At 55.4% G+C, this 19,676-nt stretch overlaps 1 protein-coding gene across 1 annotated transcript; it reads left to right on the top strand.

The window, feature by feature from the left end:
* Positions 1–6,511: 6,511 nt before the first annotated feature.
* LOC105485744 (solute carrier family 39 member 3) lies at positions 6,512–15,024 on the top strand. The gene is made up of 3 exons (XM_011748210.2): positions 6,512–6,644; positions 9,601–9,909; positions 14,073–15,024. Exons 2-3 carry the CDS (start codon positions 9,700–9,702, stop codon positions 14,805–14,807), a joined length of 945 nt encoding a protein of 314 aa, XP_011746512.2. The 5' UTR covers positions 6,512–6,644; positions 9,601–9,699; the 3' UTR covers positions 14,808–15,024.
* The last annotated feature ends 4,652 nt before the right edge of the window (positions 15,025–19,676 follow it).

The following is a 19,676-nucleotide window of genomic DNA, read 5'->3' as shown; positions in this document are numbered from 1 at the left end:
AACAAGAGTGAGACTCCGTCTCCAAAAAAAAAAAAAAAACAAAATCCAAAACCAAAAACAAACAAACAAAAACACCAGGTTTATATTTCAGTGAATTTTCTTTTTCTTTTTTCTTTTTGAGATGGAGTTTTACTCTTTTTGCCCAGGCTAGAGTGCAATGGCGCGATCTCGGCTCACTGCAACCTCCGCCTCCCGGATTCAAGCGATTCTCCTGCCTCAGCCTCCCAAGTAGCTGGGATTATGGACATGCACCACCACGCCTGGCTAATTTTGTATTTTTAATAGAGGCGGGGTTTCTCCATGTTGGTCAGGCTGGTCTTGAACTCCCGACCTCAGGTGATCCACCAGCCTCAGCCTCCCAAAGTGCTGGGATTACAGGCGTGAGCCATCGCACCAAGCTTTCAATGAATTTTCTTTTCTTTTTTTTTTTTTTTGAGACAGAGTCTGGCTCTGCCGCCCAGGCTGGAGTACAGTGGCCGGATCTCAGCTCACTGCAAGCTCCGCCTCCCGGGTTCACGCCATTCTCCTGCCTCAGCCTCCCGAGTAGCTGGGACTACAGGCGCCCGCCACCTCGCCCGGCTAGTTTTTTGTATTTTGTAGTAGAGACGGGGTTTCACCGGGTTAGCCAGGATGGTCTCGATCTCCTGACCTTGTGATCCGCCCGTCTCGGCCTCCCAAAGTGCTGGGATTACAGGCTTGAGCCACCGCGCCCGGCCTTCAATGAATTTTCTTATGCTCTTCACCTAGATTCACTTATTCTTAACATTTTGCCAAATTTTCTTTTTTTCTTCTTATGTGTGTGTATATGTGTATAATAATAATTATTATTTTTTGCCAACAATTCAAATGAAAGTTCCAGACATCATGTATTGTATATCTCCTGAGAACAAGGACATTCTATTACATAAATACAGTATAATTGTTAAATTCAGGAAATTAAACAATACTGAATATTGGCATAATATGATTATTTAATATACAGTCTATATTCAAATTTTGTCTGTTGTTTGTTTGTTTTTTTTTGTTTTTGTTTTTGAGTTGGAGTTTTGCTCTTGTCGCCCAGGCTGGAGTGCAGTGGACAAATCTCAGCTCACTGCAGCCTCCGCCCCCTGGGTTCAAGTGATTCTCCCACCTAGCTGGTATTACAGATCCAGCTAATTTTTGTATTTTTAGTAGAGACAGGGTTTCACCATGTTGGCCAGCCTGGTCTCAAACTCCTGATCTCGGCCGGGCGCGGTGGCTCAAGCCTGTAATCCCAGCACTTTGGGAGGCCGAGACAGGCGGATCACGAGGTCAGGAGATCGAGACCATCCTGGCTAACACGGTGAAACCCCGTCTCTACTAAAAAATACAAAAAAGTAGCCGGGTGAGGTGGCGGGCGCCTGTAGTCCCAGCTACTCGGAAGGCTGAGGCAGGAGAATGGCGTAAACCTGGGAGGCGGAGCTTGCAGTGAGCTGAGATCCGGCCACTGCACCCCAGCCTGTGCAGCAGAGCAAGACTCCGTCTCAAAAAAAAAAAAAAAAAAAAAAAAAAAAAAAAAAAAAAAAAAAACTCCTGATCTCAGGTGATCCACCTGCCTTGGCCTCCCATAGTGCTGGAATTACAGGCGTGAGCCACCGCGCCCGGCCCTTTTTGTTGTTGTTTTTTTGTTTGTTTGTTTGTTTCGGTTTTTGAGACAGGGTCTTGCTCTGTTGCCCAGGCTGGAGGTCAGTGGCAGAATCATAGTTCACTGTAGCCTTGAACTCCTGGGCTCAAGCACTCCTCCCTCCTCCCAGTAGCTGGGGTGACAGGTGTGCATCACCACACCTGGGAAATTAAAATTTGGGTTTTTTTTGTTCGTTTGTTTGTTGTTTTTTGTAGAGACAGGGTCTCACTATGTTGCTCAGGCTGGTCTTGAACTCCAGGGCTCAAACGATCCTCCTGCCTCAGCTTCCCAAAGTGCTGGGATTATAAGGCATGAGCCACCGTGCCTGGCGTCTTGTTTTATTTTGTATTTTGGTGATTATCTTCCTGGATTGAGACTCTTTTCTTATATTTATTCACCTCTTATATTGGTTCTCCTGTGAATTGCTCATTCATCTTCCTTCCCATTTTTATTTGAGGATGTTTATTTTCTATCAAGGGCTCTGTCTCATATAATATCAACATTTTTCTCCCAGCCTGTTTCTTGTCTATTAAATCCATTCATGGTGTTTTTTTTACTATGGAAGATTTTTGAAATACTCAATGCAGTCAAATGTGTCAGTATTTTTTTTTTTTTTTTTTTTTGGAGAGAGATAGGGTCTCATCATCTTGCTCAGGCTTGTCTCCCAACTCCTGGACTCAAGAGATCCTCCTACCTCAGCCTCCCAGAGTGCTGGGATGATAGGCATGCATCACTGTGCTACTTTTATTTTATTTTATTGTTTAGTATTTTTTTCTATTGCACTCTGAAGACACCTGCTCCTACATAGCTTCTGGTGCATAGGAGGTTTTCAAAAACACACGCTGAATGAATCAAAGCCCAAAGCTTACGTAGCTCCTTCTCTGAGCAGCCTGATTCTCCAAACAATTATGAATAAATATCGCATGCTATGAATTCCCAGTAGGAAGTAGTCGTCCTGTGGCGTCTACCTGGTGTGCTCGTGTTCCAAGCCATCTTTTTCTTGTCATGAGTTATGGAAAACAGAAACAGAGTCAGATCACTCTGCATCTGATAATAAAAATAGCTACCACAAACTGCGTGTTCCACAAGATGATGTCAGCTCCACGCAGGCAGAAAATGGCATTAAATGCTAAGAACTTGTAGATGCCTCATTTATAGCCTCTGCAAAACTGAACTCTGTCTTTTGACGCCTTCAATCTCTGTGCCTCCTCCGGTCTTTCCTATTTTAGCGAGCACCAGGATCCATCCGATGGCACAAAGCTGAAAACAGGAGTCATCCCCAACACCTCCTTCTCCTGCAACCCACACGGACAAACCAGTGCCAAGTCCTGTCAATTCACCCTCCAAAACATTTCTCAAACTCACTCACTGTCCTTTCTCCTGTCAATGCCCTCAGCTAAACTACCATCAAGTCTTAGAAATAGATATAGGGTCTCATTATGTTGCCCAGGCTGGTCTCGAACTCCTGGGCTCAAGCGATCTTCCTTCCTTGGCTTCCCCATGTGCTAGGATTACAGGCGTGTGCCAAGGCACCCAGCCCAACTCTTGCCCAGAGGACTCTGAAGTAGTCTCCCTGCTTCCATTCTTGCTTCTCTGTAATTCAGGCTTTCTTTACACACGAGTCGAAATAATCTTAAGACATAAAACTAGATGACAACCCTCACCTACTTAACATCCTTCAATGAATCACACTGCACTTACGGTAACATCCAATTCCACAGCACGGTCTACGAGACTGTCCCTAATCTCCCATCTCCCCACTGCTCATGGATGTTTAGCCAGGCTGGCTTTCCAACTCCTCAAACGCAGCAAACCCTTTTCCATCTGTTTGTCAACTATCCTCTCTCCTCTCCCTACTTCCCAGTACTTTTTTTTTTTTTTTTTTTTTTTTTTGAGATGGAGCCTAGCTCTGCTGCCCAGACTGGAGTGCAGTGGCATGATCTTGGCTCACTGCAACCTCCACCTCACGAGGTCAAGCAATTCTCCTACCTCAGCCTCCCGAGTAGCTGGGATTACAGGTGCCCACCTCCACGCCCTGCTAGTTTTCTTTTTTTCTTTTCTTTTTTTTTTTTTTTTTTGAGACAGAGTCTCGCTCTGCCGCCCAGGCTGGAGTGCAGTGGCGTGATGTTGGCTCACTGCAAGCTCCGCCTCCCGGGTTCATGCCATTCTCCTGCCTCAGCCTCCCGAGTAGCTGGGACTACAGGCGCCTGCCACCTCGCCCGGCTAGTTTTTTTGTATTTTTTAGTAGAGACGGGGTTTCACCGTGTCAGCCAGGATGGTCTCGATCTCCTGACCTCGTGATCCACCCGTCTCGGCCTCCCAAAGTGCTGGGATTACAGGCTTGAGCCACTGTTCCCGGCCTTCTTTTTTTTTTTTTGAGATAGAGTCTCGCTCTGTCACCCAGGCTATAGTGCAGTGGTATGATCTCGGCTCACTGCAAGCTCCACCTCCCGGGTTCATGCAATTCTCCTGCCTCAGCCTCCTGAGTAGCCGGGACTACAGGCGCCCGCCAGCACGCCTGGCTAATTTTTTTGTATTTTTTAGTGGAGACGGGATTTCACTGTATTAGCCAGGATGGTCTCGATCTCCTGACCTCATGATCTGCCCACCTCAGACTACCAAAGTGCTGGGATTACAGGTGTGAGCCACCGCACCCAGCCTTCTCAGTATATTTGACTTGGCTAATTCCTGCAGAGAAGTCTCTCTCTTTCTTTCTTCACAGAACTTAGTATGACCTATAGTTTTTCTAGTATGTAGGCGTATTAGTTATCTATTGCCATATGACAATTTTTCCCCCAAACTTAGTGCCACCAGGCATGGTGGCTCATGCCTGTAATCTCAGCACTTTAGGAGGCTGAGGTGGGAGGATTTCCTGAATCCAGGCATTTGAGACTGGCTTGTGTGACATTAGGTAAAAAATTAGCTAGGCATGGTGGCACATGCTCCCAGGTACTCGGGAGGCTGAGGTGGGAGGACTGCTCGAGCCCAGGAGGTCATGGCTACAGTGAGCTATGATTGCACCACTGCACTCCAGCCTGGGTGATGGGGCAGGACCCTCTCTCAAAATACAAGCAAACAAACGCAAAACTAAGTGGCTTGAAACAGCATTTATTATCTCAGTTTCTCTGGATGAGGAATTCAGGTGCAGTTCATATGGGTCTTCTGTTTTCAGGGTCTTTGTCTCTCTTTCTTTTCTTCTTTCTTTCTTTCTTTCTTTCTTTCTTTCTTTCTTTCTTTCTTTCTTTCTTTCTTTCTTTCTTTCTGTCTCTCTCTCTCTCTCTCTCTCTCTCTTCCTTTTTTTTTGTTGCCCAGGCTGGAGTGTAATGGTATGATTTCAGCTCACTGTCACCTCGGCCTCCCAGGTCCAAATGATTCTGATGCCTCAGCCTCCTGAATAGCTGGGACTACAGGTGCCCGCCACCATGCCCAGCTAATTTTGGTATTTTTAGTAGAGATGGGGTTTCGCCATCTTGGCCAGGCTGGTCTCAAACTCCTGACTTTAAGTGACTTGCCCACCTCGGCCTTCCAAAGTGCTGGGATTATAGGCATGAGCCACTGTGTACAGCTTTGTTTTAGGGTCTTTCAAAGGTTGCAATTGAAGTGAAGCAGTCAACCGAAAGCTCACTTGGGGCAGGACCCTCTTCCATGATAATACTCATGGCTGCAGGCAGCATTTGGTTCCTTATGGGCTGTTGTGCTGAGGGTCTCATTGCCTTGCTGACCGTTGGCTGGAGGACACTCTCAGTTCCTTGCCCTGTGGATCTCTCCAGCATCTTAGCTTGCTTTGTCAAGGCATGTAGGCCGAGCAGGTGAGAGACAGGCTCTGCTAGCAAAATAGAAGTCACAGTCTCTCAGAGTCTAATCGCAGAATGACATCCCATTCGTTTGCCATTTTCTATTTGTTAGAATCAAGTCATTGGGCCAAGCGCAGTGGCTCATGCCTGTAATCCCAGCACTTTGGGAAGGCAAAGCAAGAGGATCACCTGAGGTCAGGAGTTCGAGACCAGCTTGGCCAACATGGTGAAACACCGTCTCTACTAAAAACACAAAAATTAGCTGGAGTGGTGGCATGCGACTATAATTGCATCTACTCGGGAGGATGAGGCAGGAGAATTGCTTGAACACGGGAGTCGGAAGTTGCAGTGAGCCAAGATCGTGCCACTGCACTCCAGCCTGAGTGACAAGAGCGAGACTCTGTCTAAAAAAAAAAATTTTTTTTTTTTTTTAGAGATAGGGTCTCACTATGCTACCCAGGCTGGCCTTGAACTCCTGGACTCAAGCGATCCTCCTGCCTCGGTCTCTTAAAGTGCTGGGATTACAAATGTGAGCCACTGCGCCCTGCCAAGATTTGGTTTTTAACTTATGCGTTACCTCGTATACTTATTTTTTCATGGTTTGAACATGTAACATCTACTTTCTTAGCAATTTTGCAGTATGCAATGCATCGTTACCAGCTGCAGCCACCGTGATGTACGGTCGATCTCTTGGACTTATTCCTCCTGCCTATCAACAGAGATTTGTTGAAAGGATGAAGCTGCTTCTTCAGCCGTCCGTAAGGGGATCAGCAGCGAGGACACTGAGAGAGGAGCCGCCTGCGTTGGATATCACTTCCCGTCCACACCTCCAAGCTCCTTCCAAGCGGGATTCAGCACCAGATGCCCCTGGACAGCTCTGGAAACCCAATCCTGCCGGAACCGTTCCTCGCCGATCCGAGTTTCCCGTCGGGGCAGCTTGGTGGCTGCGCCCGCCGCTCTGCGGGAGGAAACCCCTTTCCTGTGTCGGTAGAAGAGGTGGAGTCGCATGTGAGTGGCAGGTTCCGCAGCCAATAGTATGGAAAGTTCTACCAGCGGCTCTCGGGGAGGCCAATGGGCAGGGGCGTGGGCGGGGCGTGGGCCAGCCGCGCTGAGCGGGGCCTCTCCAGGCCGCGTCTGTGGGGTCGAGACTGCGCGGCGGTTGGGCGGGGAGCGGCGCCTGTCGGGGGACAAGGGTTCCCCGGGAGGTAGGTGCGGGCTGAGAGAGGACCCGGGGCGGCGGGGCGGGGCGGCGGGGCGGGGCGGCCCTGGGCGGCCGGTGTTCTGGTGGATTCTACCCGCACGTTAGCCGAGGCCCGACTCCGGTATCCGGCAGCGCGAGGCACACAGAAGGCGCTCAATAAGTGCTGATTGAATGAATGAGCCCGCGCCCTCCGCATCCCGGCCCGAGCAGTCTACAGTTTGAGAGCGTGCAGGCCACCCTCACCTTCCCTGTACAGCCTGAGGCATCCAGATGCCGGACAGGTCTTTATTGGGCGCCTACTGTGTGCCTGGGTGGCTCTGCGCTGGGTGCAGCTGGCCCAGAGCGAGACAGACAGCCTGGTCCCGCCCAGCTCACCGCCTTGGGGGGCGGGACGACTTTAATCGACTTAAAATAATGTAATTCCTAGTTCCCTCTGTAGCACAAAATAAAAGAAAATAACACCAGGGAAGGGGGCGGGGAGGGCTGTGAGTGGAGACGTCTGAGCAGTGACCCGAAGACCTGAATGCAGGGAGGTGGCGCGGCCATGAGGCGCTTGGCGCTGATGGTGGGGGACAAATCCCAGTTGGGGAAAACTCAAGGACCAGGGGAGGAGCTGAGATTCCTCCTAAGAATGGTGACATTTTGGGGTCCAGGGTGAAACCGACTCCATTTTGGGCCATTGCATCAGGTAATGCGGCCCTTATCAGTGCCCACAGGCTTCCGTTCCTCCGTGTGTTCAGCCAGCGGGTTTTTAGTATCTTCTACACCAGGCCTTCCGGCGGGTACAGGGATATGGTTTAGGGCGGGAGTCAGCCATGGTCAGAGAGGGAGGCCCTCCCTTTTTTTTTTTTTTGAGACGGAGTCTCACTCTGCAGCCCGGGCTGGAGTGCAATGGCGCGATCTCGGCTCACTGTAACCTCTGCCTTCTGGGTTGAAGTGATTCTCCTGCCTCAGCCTCCCGAGTAGCTGGGATTACAGGTGCCCGCCACCACACACAGCTAATTTTTGTATTTTTAGTAGAGACAGTGTTTCACTGTGTTGGACAGGCTGGTCTTGAACTCTCGACCTCAGGTGATCTGCCCACCTCAGCCTCCCAAAGTGCTGGGATTACAGGCATGAGCCACCACACCTGGCTGAGGGAGGCCCTTTTGAGGGGTCCTGGATGCAGTGAAGCAAGAGAGAAGAAGGAGGCATTGCTAGAAGGTCAGGAGAAAGAGAGCATGTTCCAGGTGGAGAGAGAAGAACCCATGCAGAGGTCCTGAGGCACGAGCGAGTTTGGCACAGAAAGGACCAGTGTGGGCCAAGGTGAGGCAGGAGCTTGTCGTGCAGAGCCTCAGCCTCAGGGTCCAGAGTTTAGACTTTACTCTGGGGCATGGGGAAGCCATGAACCACCACCATCCAATAGAACATTCTGCAGTGACGAGAGTGTTCCCTTTGCTGTCAAATACGGTAACCACAGAAGTCAAGTAGGCTTGTGTGACTACTGAGCACTTTAAATATGGCCAGGGAGACTGAGGAGTGGAATTTTAGAGTTTATTTAGTTTGTTTATTTATTTATTTTTTTTGAGACGGAGTTTTGCTCTTGTCACCCAGGCTGGAGTGCAGTGGTGCCATCTTGGCTCGCTGCAACCTCCGCCTCCTGGGTTCAAGCGATTCTCTTGCTTCAGCCTCCCGAGTAGCTGGGATTACAGGTGTCAGCCACCACACCCGGCTAATTTTTGTATTTTCAGTAGAGATGGGGTTTCACCACGTTGGCCAGGCTGGTCTTGAACTCCTGACCTCAGGTGATCCACCTGCCTCGGCCTCCCAAAGTGCTGGGATTGCAAGTGTGAGCCACCGTACCCCGCCTGGATTTTTTTTAGTTTTGATGAACTTTTTTTTTTTCTTTGAGACAGTGTATTAGTCAGGGTTCTCTAGAGGGACACAACTAATGGAATAGTTACATATATAAAGGGGAGTTTATTAAGTATTAACTCACATGATTACAAGGTCCCACAGTTGTCTGTAGATTGAGAAGCAAAGAAAACCAGTATGAGTTCCAAAACTGAAGAACTGCCCTGGTGCGGTGGCTAGCGCCTATAATCCTAACACTTTGGGAGGCCGAGGCAGGCAGATCACGAGGTCAGGAGTTCGAGACTAGCCTGGCCAACACGATGAAACCTCGTCTCTACTAAAAATACAAAAAAATTAGCTGGGAGTGGTGGCGCATGTCTGTAATCCCAGCTACTAGGGAGGCTGAGGCAGGAGAATCGCTTGAACCCAGGAGGTGGAGGTTGCAGTGAGCAGAGATTGCACCATTGCACTTCAGCCTGGCAACGGAGCGAGACTCTGTCTAAAAAAAAAGCTGCCTGGGCGCGGTGGCTCACGCCTGTAATTGCAGCACTTTGGGAGGCCGAGATGGGCGGATCACAGGTCAGGAGATGGAGATCATCCTGACTAACCCGGTGAAACCCCGTCTCTACTAAAAAATACAAAAAACTAGCCGGGTGAGGTGGCGGGCGCCTGTAGTCCCAACTACTCGGGAGGCTGAGGCAGGAGAATGCGGGAGGCAGAGCTTGCAGTGAGCTGAGATCCGGCCACTGCACTCCAGCCTGGGCAACAGAGTGAGACTCCGTCTCAAAAAAAAAAACAAAAAGAGGCCAGACGCGGTGGCTCATGCCTGTAATCCCAGCACTTTGGAAGGCCGAGGCAGGCAGATCACCTGAGGTCAGGAGTTTGAGACCAGCCTGGCCAACATGGCAAAACCCTGTCTCTACTAAAAATACAAAAATCAACTGGGTGTGGTGGCAAGCGCCTATAATCCCAGCTACCTGGGAGGCTGAGGCGAGAGAATCGCTTGAACCTGGAAGGTGGTGGTTACAGTGAGCCAAGATCACGCCACTACACTCCAGCCTGGGTGGCAGAGCGAGGCTCCGTCTCAAAAAAAGAAAAAGCTAATGCAATGCCCCTGCTGTTCACAGTTGCTGGACTAAGACATGAGCCTCCAACTGCGTGGTTGGGCTCGGTAGCACATCGTGGGGTTTGGCCCTGCGGTGACCAGAGCAACCCAAGCCGCCACCATGGTGAAATTGCTAGTGGCCAAAATCCTTTGCATGGTGGGCGTGTTCTTCTTCATGCTGCTTGGCTCCCTGCTCCCCGTGAAGATCATCGAGACAGATTTTGAGAAGGCCCATCGCTCCAAAAAGATCCTGTCTCTCTGCAACACCTTTGGAGGAGGGGTGTTTCTGGCCACGTGCTTCAACGCTCTGCTGCCTGCTGTGAGGGAAAAGGTAAGGGCTCCCTGGGTGTTAGCAGCAGCCCTTGGCACCTTATGGCCAAGGGACTCTGATGCATTTTCAACACTGATGCCAAGTTCAGTGGAGGCCTTGATGCTGTGAGGGTGATGGAAAGTAGGAAGTGAATTTGCTGTGTGATTGTGAACTGGTTGCTTTCTGTCTCTGTGCTCTCCCAGCTAAACAAGGGGCTTGGACTAGACCTGGGATTCCCAACAGGTGGACTCGTCGGTTGTCACCTGATAATCAGACCAGACCACCCACCCAGGTAGCACACACTCTGTCCTGAAGCTGGAAAGCATGGCCTCTCTTCGGTTCCTGTATCAGTCAGCTACTGCTGCGTAACAAATTATAGCAAACTTAGCATCTGAAGACTACCCACGTTTATCATCTCACAGTTTCTGTGAGTCAGGGATCTGGGCACTGCTTCAGGATCTCACAAGGCAGCAGTCAAAATGTCTCCTGGGCTGTGGTCTCATCTCAACGTTCAACTGGGGATGGGTCAACCTCTAAACTCACGTGGTTGTAAGCCAGGTTCAGTTCCTCATTGGTTGTCAGACCGAAGATGTCTGTCTGTCAGTGTCTGTTGGCTGGGGGCAGCCCTCAGAGCCTGGCCATGTGGGCCCCCCCGGCATGGCCAGTTCCTTCATCAGCAAATGGAGAAGATGGCCATGCCTCCGTGTAAGACAGAGGGCACAGTCCTATGTCATACAGAGATGGCAGCGTATCCCTTCCCCTGTGCCCCAGTGTCCTTCTGGTTAGAAGCAAGTTCAAGTCCCTCCCACACTCAAGTGGCCAGGACCTCACAGGGTATGTCTGTCAGGAGGCAGGGGCTTCTGGGGCCATCTTGGAGTCTGTCCACCCCAACTCCTGACAGCATCGTCCTCTGGTAACCTGTTCCTTGAGCTCCCCCACATCAGCAGCCCAGAGTATGGGTCCCCTGTCGGGCCACACTGTGACCAGCCCTGGCCATGCTTGCTGGGTGACCCTGGGTGAGGGGCTTCCTCTCTCTGGGCCGGATGTGACGGTTGAGTTTGTGTTGGTTACTTGCTTGGTGGAGATGTGAGGACCCCCTGTCCTTCCTCCCAATGAAAGCACAGAAGCCCTAAGCTAACCACCCCGCCCGGCCCTGCTTTTCCTCGTGCCTGGTGTCCAGAAAGGAGGAGAGGGGCTGTTGTCTGGGATTAAATCCTCTGAGCCTGTTAGTGTGGCAGGGTGGAGTTCCAAGGTGGCCCCCGAGCTTCTAGCCCCTGCTCCACACGCCCCATGCTGTTTCCTCCCCTCGAGTATCAGTGGGACTGGGACTGCCGTGGGTGTCACTCTGCCATTGTGTCAGAATCCCAGCCGAGGGGATTTTTTTGCAGCTGTGATGACCGACCCATATCAGTTAACACGGTTCATCCAAAGGGAGGGGGTGGGCCTGGCCTAATCAGGTGAGCTGCTCCCCTCCTGCTGGCCTTGGAGAAGCAAAAAGCCAGGGTGTGCCAGGAGAGGGGCATGAAGTGAGGATCCAAGGGCAGCCTCTCAGTGCCAAAAGCCGTCCCCGCCAACAGCCAGCGAGGACACAGGGGCCTTAGTCCACAGCCAGGAGGAGGTTGACCCTCCCAGCCTCCAGTGAGCTTGGAAGATGACCCTGGGCGTCAGTGAGATCTCAGCCCTGACGACACCCTGGTTCCAGCCCCGTGAGACCTGGAGCATAGAGCCCAGCTAGCCCACACCTGGATTTCTGCCATTCAGAGCCGAGACACCACATTCCTGCTGTTCTGCGTGGCCGAGTCTGCGTTCATCTGTTACGCAGTGTGTGGAGACTGACATCAGCACTGCGAGGATGGAGATCTTGGTCGTCTCTGATGTCTCCTGCATCCCAGAGGCCACTGCCAGCCCCCCTTTTCCCCCAGAGTCATGGCGTCACCCCCGTCACCCTCTGACTGCAGGCCTGGGCAACTGCGGGGAGCTCGCTTTTCCCTCCCCCTCATCACAGTGGCCTTCTCACAGCACCCAAATCTTCCCCTGCCGTTCCCCTGCCCTCGGGCTGGCCAGGCGGATGAGGTCCCTCCTCCTGAGCCCCCAGCGTCACCCATTGCAAGGCCAGGCTCTCAGTCACCCCTGCAAAATGGTGCCTGGTTCACAGCTCCCGTGCGTCTGCCTCATCTCTCCTGATCAGTGTCTGTCTCTTGGGAGTAGCTAGAGTTCCTTGTGAGCTTGTCCCCAAGCGAGGCACGCACCAGCCGGTGGTCAGTGAGGGAGTTAAGTGGCTTCTCCGTGGAAACACAGCCTTCTGCTGCAGCAGAGGCTCACCCAGCGTGATCTGCCCCGAGGAAACACTGGGTCATGTCTGGGGACATTGTGGTTGTCGGGACTGGGGATGCTTCTGGCCTGGAGTGGGTGGAGGCCAGAGACACTGCTCAGCAGCACCCTGCAGCGCCCAGGACGGCCCCATCCCAGAGAACAATCCAGCCTCAAATGTCAACACCTTCCCCCTACCCAAGTTGTGAAAATAAAAAGTGTTTCCAGACATTGCCAGGTGTGCACACGGGCAGAATCGCCCTGGTTGAGAACCACTGTGTACGTGTGTGTGTGCTTGTATGTGCACCTGCGTGTGCGCCTGTGTGTGTGTGTGCATGGGTGCGTACGTGTGCGTGCGCATGTGCGTCTGTGTGTGTGTGCGTGCGTTTGTGCGTGTGTGTGCATGGGTGCATGCGCGTGTGTGCGTGCGCATGTGCGTCTGTGTGTGTGCGTTTGTGCATGTGTGTGTGTGTGCGCATGTGCGTCTGTGTGTGTGCGTTTGTGCATGTGTGTGCGCGTGCGCATGTGCGTGTGTGTGCGCATGTGCGTCTGTGTGTGCGTTTGTGCATGTGTGTGCGCTTGCGCATGTGCGTCTGTGTGTGTGCGTTTGTGCATGTGTGTACGCGTGCGCATGTGCGTCTGTGTGTGCGTTTGTGCATGTGTGTGCGCGTGCGCATGTGCGTCTGTGTGTGCGTTTGTGCATGTGTGTGTGCGTGCGCATGTGCGTCTGTGTGTGTGCGTTTGTGCATGTGTGTGCGTGCGCATGTGCGTCTGTGTGTGTGCGTTTGTGCATGTGTGTGCGTGCGCATGTGCGTCTGTGTGTGTGCGTTTGTGCATGTGTGTGCGTGCGCATGTGCGTCTGTGTGTGTGCGTTTGTGCATGTGTGTGCGTGTGCATGTGCGTCTGTGTGTGTGCGTTTGTGCATGTGTGTGTGCATGCGCATGTGCGTCTGTATGTGTGTGCGTTTGTGCATGTGTGTGCGTGCATGTTGTAATGAAGTCTGCTGGGAGGAAGCAGGGAAGCCGGTGTTGTGAGTGTCCGGCATGTGATTTTCCCCTGCTTTGGTCTCGAGGTCTCTGGAGGGTGGCTGTGAACCCTGGCCCTGTCCTGACGGGGCTCCAGGGAGCTGTTGTGGGTGTTTACAGCCTGCCTTTCACAGGACACTTCATCCCGGCGCGTAGCCTAATGCCTGCGTGTCCGCCCCGTGAGCGGCTGTCCCTCCCATAGGAGCGTGTACCTCTTGCAGACGGCCTGCGGCTCCTGTCTGACCTACGTCTAGTTTTTTCCCACCAAAGTCTCCCCTCGCTAGGAGAGCCCTGACCGGGAGGAGAGTCGGGCCTGGGCGTGTCAGTCAGGGAAGCACAGAGGAGGCCTCGCAGCAGAACACGCGAGGCCAATGCAGCTCTTTATCATTTATTTTGAGCTGGAGTCTCGATCTGTCAGCCCGGCTGGAGTGCAGGGGCGCGATCTCGGCTCACTGCAGCCTCCACCTCCTGGGTTCAAGCAGTTCTCCTGCCTCAGCCTCCCGAGTAGCTGGGATACCAGGCGCCCGCCACCACGCCTGGCTAATTTTTGTATTTTTAGTAGAGATGGGTTTCCCCATGTTGGCAGGCCGGTCTCGAACTCCTGGGCTCCAGCGATCCGCCCGCCTTGGCCTCCCAGAGTGCTGGGATCACGGCCGTGAGCCGCCGCCCCCAGCTCGTTTGTTTGTTGTTAATCTATGGCAGGCAAGCCCTTCCTGTCCCACTTGTTTTAACCTCTGCGTGAATCAGGGATTTCTGGACTTTGTTTTGAACGGTGACATGTGGCCGGTCCTGTCGCCTCCACCCCTGAGTGTGGGTCTCTCTCTCTCTCTCGGGTGTCCCTGGCTGCAGCTCCAGAAGGTCCTGAGCCTCGGCCACATCAGCACCGACTACCCGCTGGCCGAAACCATCCTCCTGCTGGGCTTCTTCATGACCGTCTTCCTGGAGCAGCTGATCCTGACCTTCCGCAAGGAGAAGCCGTCCTTCATCGACCTGGAGACCTTCAACGCCGGCTCGGACGTGGGCAGCGACTCGGAGTACGAGAGCCCCTTCATGGGGGGCGCGCGGGGCCACGCGCTCTACGCGGAGCCCCACGGCCACGGCCCCGGCCTGAGCGTGCAGGGCCTCTCGCGCGCCAGCCCTGTGCGCCTGCTCAGCCTGGCCTTCGCGCTGTCGGCCCACTCGGTCTTCGAGGGCCTGGCCCTGGGCCTGCAGGAGGAAGGGGAGAAAGTGGTGAGCTTGTTCGTGGGGGTGGCTGTCCACGAGACGCTGGTGGCCGTGGCCCTGGGCATCAGCATGGCCCGGAGTGCCATGCCCCTGCGGGACGCAGCCAAGCTGGCGGTCACCGTGAGCGCCATGATCCCCCTGGGCATCGGCCTGGGCCTGGGCATCGAGAGCGCCCAGGGCGTGCCGGGCAGCGTGGCCTCCGTGCTGCTGCAGGGCCTGGCGGGCGGCACCTTCCTCTTCATCACCTTCCTGGAGATCCTGGCCAAGGAGCTGGAGGAGAAGAGTGACCGTCTGCTCAAGGTCCTCTTCCTGGTGCTGGGCTATGCCGTCCTGGCCGGGATGGTCTTCCTGAAGTGGTGAGCAGCCTCGCCATCGTCCCTGCCGCCGGGAGCCCCGGGCCGGACACAGGCCACGTCCCCCGGCCCCGCCTCCCCTGAGAGCAAGCACTGTGGCCCCGGGCCACCGTCTGTGCACAAGGGGCCTCCCGGAACCAGGCTGTGCCCCCGATCCTACACCCCGAGTCTCAGAGCACTGCTACTTTTTAAAATACTTCTTTCTCTTAAAAGTCTTTATCAAAGCTGTGTGGCCATGTCAACCTTGGGCCGAGGGGTGTGGCGACCTGCAGGCGGGAGGGCCGGGGCCTGGGTCCAGGTGAGAACAGTCAGGACCCTCCTCTCCCTGCCGCACAGCCCCAGCCTGTGGAGAAGGACAGGAGCGTTTGGCTGCTGTCACCAGAGTGGGGGCTGCACTGCCTGTGCCTCTGGAACCAGCTGGGGGTCCTGAAGGCCCGTCCTCTGCCCGTCTCTGTTGCCAGGGTCTCGCCGCCCGAGCCCCGAGAGTGTCTTGAATCTTATGAGGTTGGAGTCACTGTGGGGGGACAGCCAGGCTCCGTCCCTCCTGCCACACAGGCTGTGCCCCCCGCAAGTGGGCCATGTACCCTCAGGAGTGCCCTCTCCTCCTCTCCCTGTTGCTGTGGCCCCTGGAGCAGGGACCCCTGGGCTGGGTGAGTGTCACAGTTTCCTGAGATGCACAAGCAGGGTCAGGAAGCAGCTTGAGGATCAGTCCTCAGCTCCGCCGCACACACTGGGGTCTCCAGAGGAAGACGGATCCCACCGGCGGTGGGGCAGGCCCCGTGGTGGGATTCCCTCCCCCGGACACCGCTCCCGAGAGGGCAGGAGCGCGGGGAACGAGCAGCCGAGCGTGGGCTGGGGCAGCCCTGAGCTCCTGGCTCCGTGGCAACCTCCGGAAGGCCTGAGCCGTTGTCCAGGCAACACTGCCGGGTCTGGGGAGGTGAGAGCTGGGGAAGGACTCTCTCCTCGGGGATTTGGCTCTGCCTGGCTCGAAGCCGCTGTGGCGCCGTGGAAGGGGGCCCGGCCTGCCCGCCCGGGCTGGGTGTTTCCACCGGCTTCACCACCTCCTCGCTCCAACCTGGAGCCCCGGCCCCCGTCTCTGGGCCTTGGCGGCTTCTGGCCCCATCAGGGCTGCGAGGGCCTCTGGCTGTCCTCACCTCCTCCCTTGTCGCTCAGCTTTGGGCGCCAGGCCCCGGGTAACCTTCTCCCGTCCCATCCTCTGCCTCGCCGCCATGTCTCCCTACACCGGCCCACAAGACTGACTGTGGGGGCGCTACATGGAGAGGCCCCCATCTGGCCTGTGGGCTTGGGCCTGGCGGGTCTCCTGTCCATCAACCCATCACTCTGGTCAGATGGGAGCTCCAGGGCCAGCCAGTGACTTCTCTGAGGGACGTGCCGGCCGGTGGCCCTGCTGTAGCTCCCAGGGGCCAGTCACAGGTAGGGACGACCTCGAGAAGGCGGTGGCTGCCAGGAGCATTGTCACAGGGGCCCCGGGAAGCCAGGAAAGTCGCACGGCCCCTGCAAGCAACTTCCACTCCATGGGGTCTGTAAGTAACCTGAGGTTTAGCCTCCGCTCCTGAGACCTTCCCCGCCAACTTCCACTCCAGGGGGTCCCTACCCCATTGCTGTTGGAAGTCTGAACCTATCGGGGACCCATCTCTGAACCCCGTGCAGCCTGGCCCTGGCCCCAGGGGTGTAGGAGTTTCGCAGTGTCCTGAACCCAGTGTGGTTCTGCACCTCCCTCCCCCCACTTCACCCCGCCTGGGCCATTTGTCCTTTACTGCGGGTGGGTGGGTTGTGAAGCCGCTGGGTCCCTGCACTGGTGGGGAATGTGGCTTGAGTTTCGCGACTGCCAGGGGATAGGGACATCCAGGCCCCCCACATGGGAAGGCTCAGGGTCCCTGTCCCCCAAATCCAGCAGGAACCCACATGGGGCAGAGCACCACCTGCTCCGGGGGTCCCCATCCACCTTCACCCATCACAGCTGGAAGCACAAAGTGGGGCCCTGCCCTTCACCAGCCATCAGCTCCCCAGGGTGGCCTGAGGGACCCCAGCTGTCGACCCCTGCAGGCCCAGCCACCGGCCCCCACAAAGGGTCCCAGGCAGCTTCTTCCCCTTCCCTCCAGAGGAGCCTCCGAGACCACGTTGTCCCCCACCAGCGCTGTGCCATCAGCCACATCTGTCCTCCCGAGGGTGGGAGCTCAGGGCCGGCTCTGCTCCTCTAACCGCAGCAGACCAGAGGCAGCGGCCAGAAAGCAGGACACAGGCGGGGTAGGGGCGAGCAGGCTGTGGCCTCCAGACCCCTCCGTCCCAGAGTCTCGGGAGCACAAAAGGAGCTTTCCTGGGGCCGGCAGGACCCTAAGGCAGCAGGACCCTAAGGCAGCAGGGTATCTCTTGAGCCACTTTTGGTCAGCTTTCACCACTTTGTTTGTTTGTTTGTTTTTGAGATAGAGCCTTGCCCTGTCACGCAGGCTGGAGTGCAATGGCGCGATCTTGGGTCACTGCAACTTGAACCTCCCGGGTTCAAACGATTCTCCTGCCTCAGCCTCTCAAGTAGTTGGGATTACAGGTGCCCGCCACCATGGCCAGCTAAGTTTTGTATTTTTAGTAGAGACAGGGTTTCACCATGGTGGCCAGGCTTGTCTCGAACTCCTGACCTCGTGATCCGCCCACCTCGGCATCCCAAAGTGCTGGGATTACAGGCATGAACCACCACGCCCGACCCACTTTTTTTTTTTTTCAGACAGAGTCTCGCTTTGTCGCCCAGGCTGGAGTGCGGTGGCGCGATCTTGGCTCACTGCAACCTCTGCCTCCTGGGTTCAAGTGATTCTCCTGCCTCAGCCTCCGGAGTAGCAGGGACCATAGGCGTCCGGCACCACGCCCGGCTAATTTTTGTATTTTCAGTAGAGATGGGGTCTCACCATGTTGGTCAGGCTGGTCTCGAACTCCTAAGCTCAGGTGATCCACCCTCCTCGGCCTCCCACAGTGCTGGGATTACAGGCGTGAGCCACCGCGCCTGGCGGCTTTACCCACTTTTGAGGAGGAACCCAGCATATGTCCGTGTTGGGGTAAAGACGTGGCACGGTCATCTCGTCCGTCCTACAGAGTCCAGAGGCACAGGGCTCACTCCCAAGGTCCCTTGGCTGACGGCGGCCGGGTCCGGGCTCCTGTGAGGCAGCCCAGCGACTCTGTCTGCTCTGGCTCTGCCCACAGACACACTGTCATCCAGTGCCAGGAGCCACTGCTTGAGGAAGCCTGGGTTCGTCACTGCCTACAGCCGCAGGCCACTCCTGCCTCAGAACGACGCCACAGCACTGCAGAGCCGGCCAGCTCTGGCTGCGCACGGCCGCCTCCATCTCTACACAACTTTGAGTCGCAGAAGTGTCATGTGACCTGCAGAAGCCAAGGGTCCTCCTCTTTGCGGGTCTCTTTGACTGACTGTGACTCCCAGCCGGGGATCTTCTGCCCCCAGGAGACACCGGGCCTTGTCTGGGGACATCTGTGGTTGTCTTGACTGGGGGTACTCCTGGCATGGAGTGGGTGGAGGCCAGGGATGCTGTTCAGCACCCTGCAGTGTCCAGGACGGCCCCTCCCCAGAGAACGGTTTGGTCCCAATGTCCACAGGGGGAGACACCCAGCCCAACTCATAGGAAGACCCAGGGCAGGTGATGGTGGGCTGTGTAGACCTCCCGTTCACAAGAGAGACGCTGGGAGGAGAGGGGACACCTGCCAACAGTTTCATGTGCTGTGAGAGACCAGGAATAGCTTGGACAGATCGTTCCTGGATAACACAGACAGCTTCCTGTGTAAAAACGAAGCTCCGGCCAGGCGCAGTGGCTCACTCCTGTAATCCCAGCACTTTGGGAGGCTGAGGCGGGCAGACCAGTTGAGCCCACGAGTTGGAGACCAGCCTGACCAACATGGCGAAACTCCATCTCTACTAAAAACACAAAAATTAGCTGGGTGTTGTGACAGGCTCCTGTAATCCCAGCAACTCGGGAGGCTGAGGCAGGAGAATCGCTTGAACCCGGGAGGCAGAGGTTGCAGTGAGCCGAGATCGCCCTACTGCACCCCAGCCTGGGCGACAAGAGCAAGACTCGGTCTCAAACATACACACACGAAAAACCAGAACTCCAAGCGCAGAGCACCCAGTGCCACCTTTGCCCGAATCCAACACCTCTGGCTGGGTCACAGCCACCCCTAGGCTCATGCCTGGCCGGGGGCTTCTCTTGTCTATGACCAGGCAGGTCACAGACGGGAGGGACCCAGGTCAGGCCTAGCCCCTGCCCTGCCGGAAGCAGACCCAGCAGCCCTGTCTAGACCCCAGGTGGGCCCAGGTTTTTCTGTTGGGACAGAGAGGGTGGGCGGGGGTGTGGGCGTCACTCAGCTCTGCAAGCTGGAGAATTGACTTGGGACTTGGGCTCGGGGTCCCTGCTGGGCGCAGGGGCGGGCTCCAGGGGGAAGGAAGCCCCTTGTGGGGTTCTCAGCACAGCCAGCTGGATGGCATCGCCGGATTCCCCCACCTGGATCCGGAGACAAAAGGAGAAAATGACGAGGCGGCGCCCAGGCCCAGCGGGGTTGAGTCAGCCATAATAACAGCCTGTCGGCCCCACGGTGTCTGTTGTTTGTATTTCTGTTGCACAAGTTATTAGCTCGGGGCGGGACGGGGAGGTCGGCGGTGGATGGGACGGTGTCTCCCAGCCCATGGCACCATCAGACTGTCCTGGCCAGCAGCTCCGGACCCGCTGCCCCACTGGGAAGAGGGGGTGCTGTATCCCACCTGTTCCAGCTGCCAGCCTGCCCCCAGCTTGTGCCTTGAGCTGTGTCTGCTTTTGGGACAGAGCCGGTGAGCAGCCTGTCACCGATAAAGACTCCTCAG

Source organism: Macaca nemestrina, chromosome 20 (assembly GCF_043159975.1).
Source record: "Macaca nemestrina isolate mMacNem1 chromosome 20, mMacNem.hap1, whole genome shotgun sequence".
In the NCBI taxonomy this organism is placed as follows: domain Eukaryota; kingdom Metazoa; phylum Chordata; class Mammalia; order Primates; family Cercopithecidae; genus Macaca; species Macaca nemestrina.
This window is presented reverse-complemented; position numbering and strand designations above follow the sequence as displayed.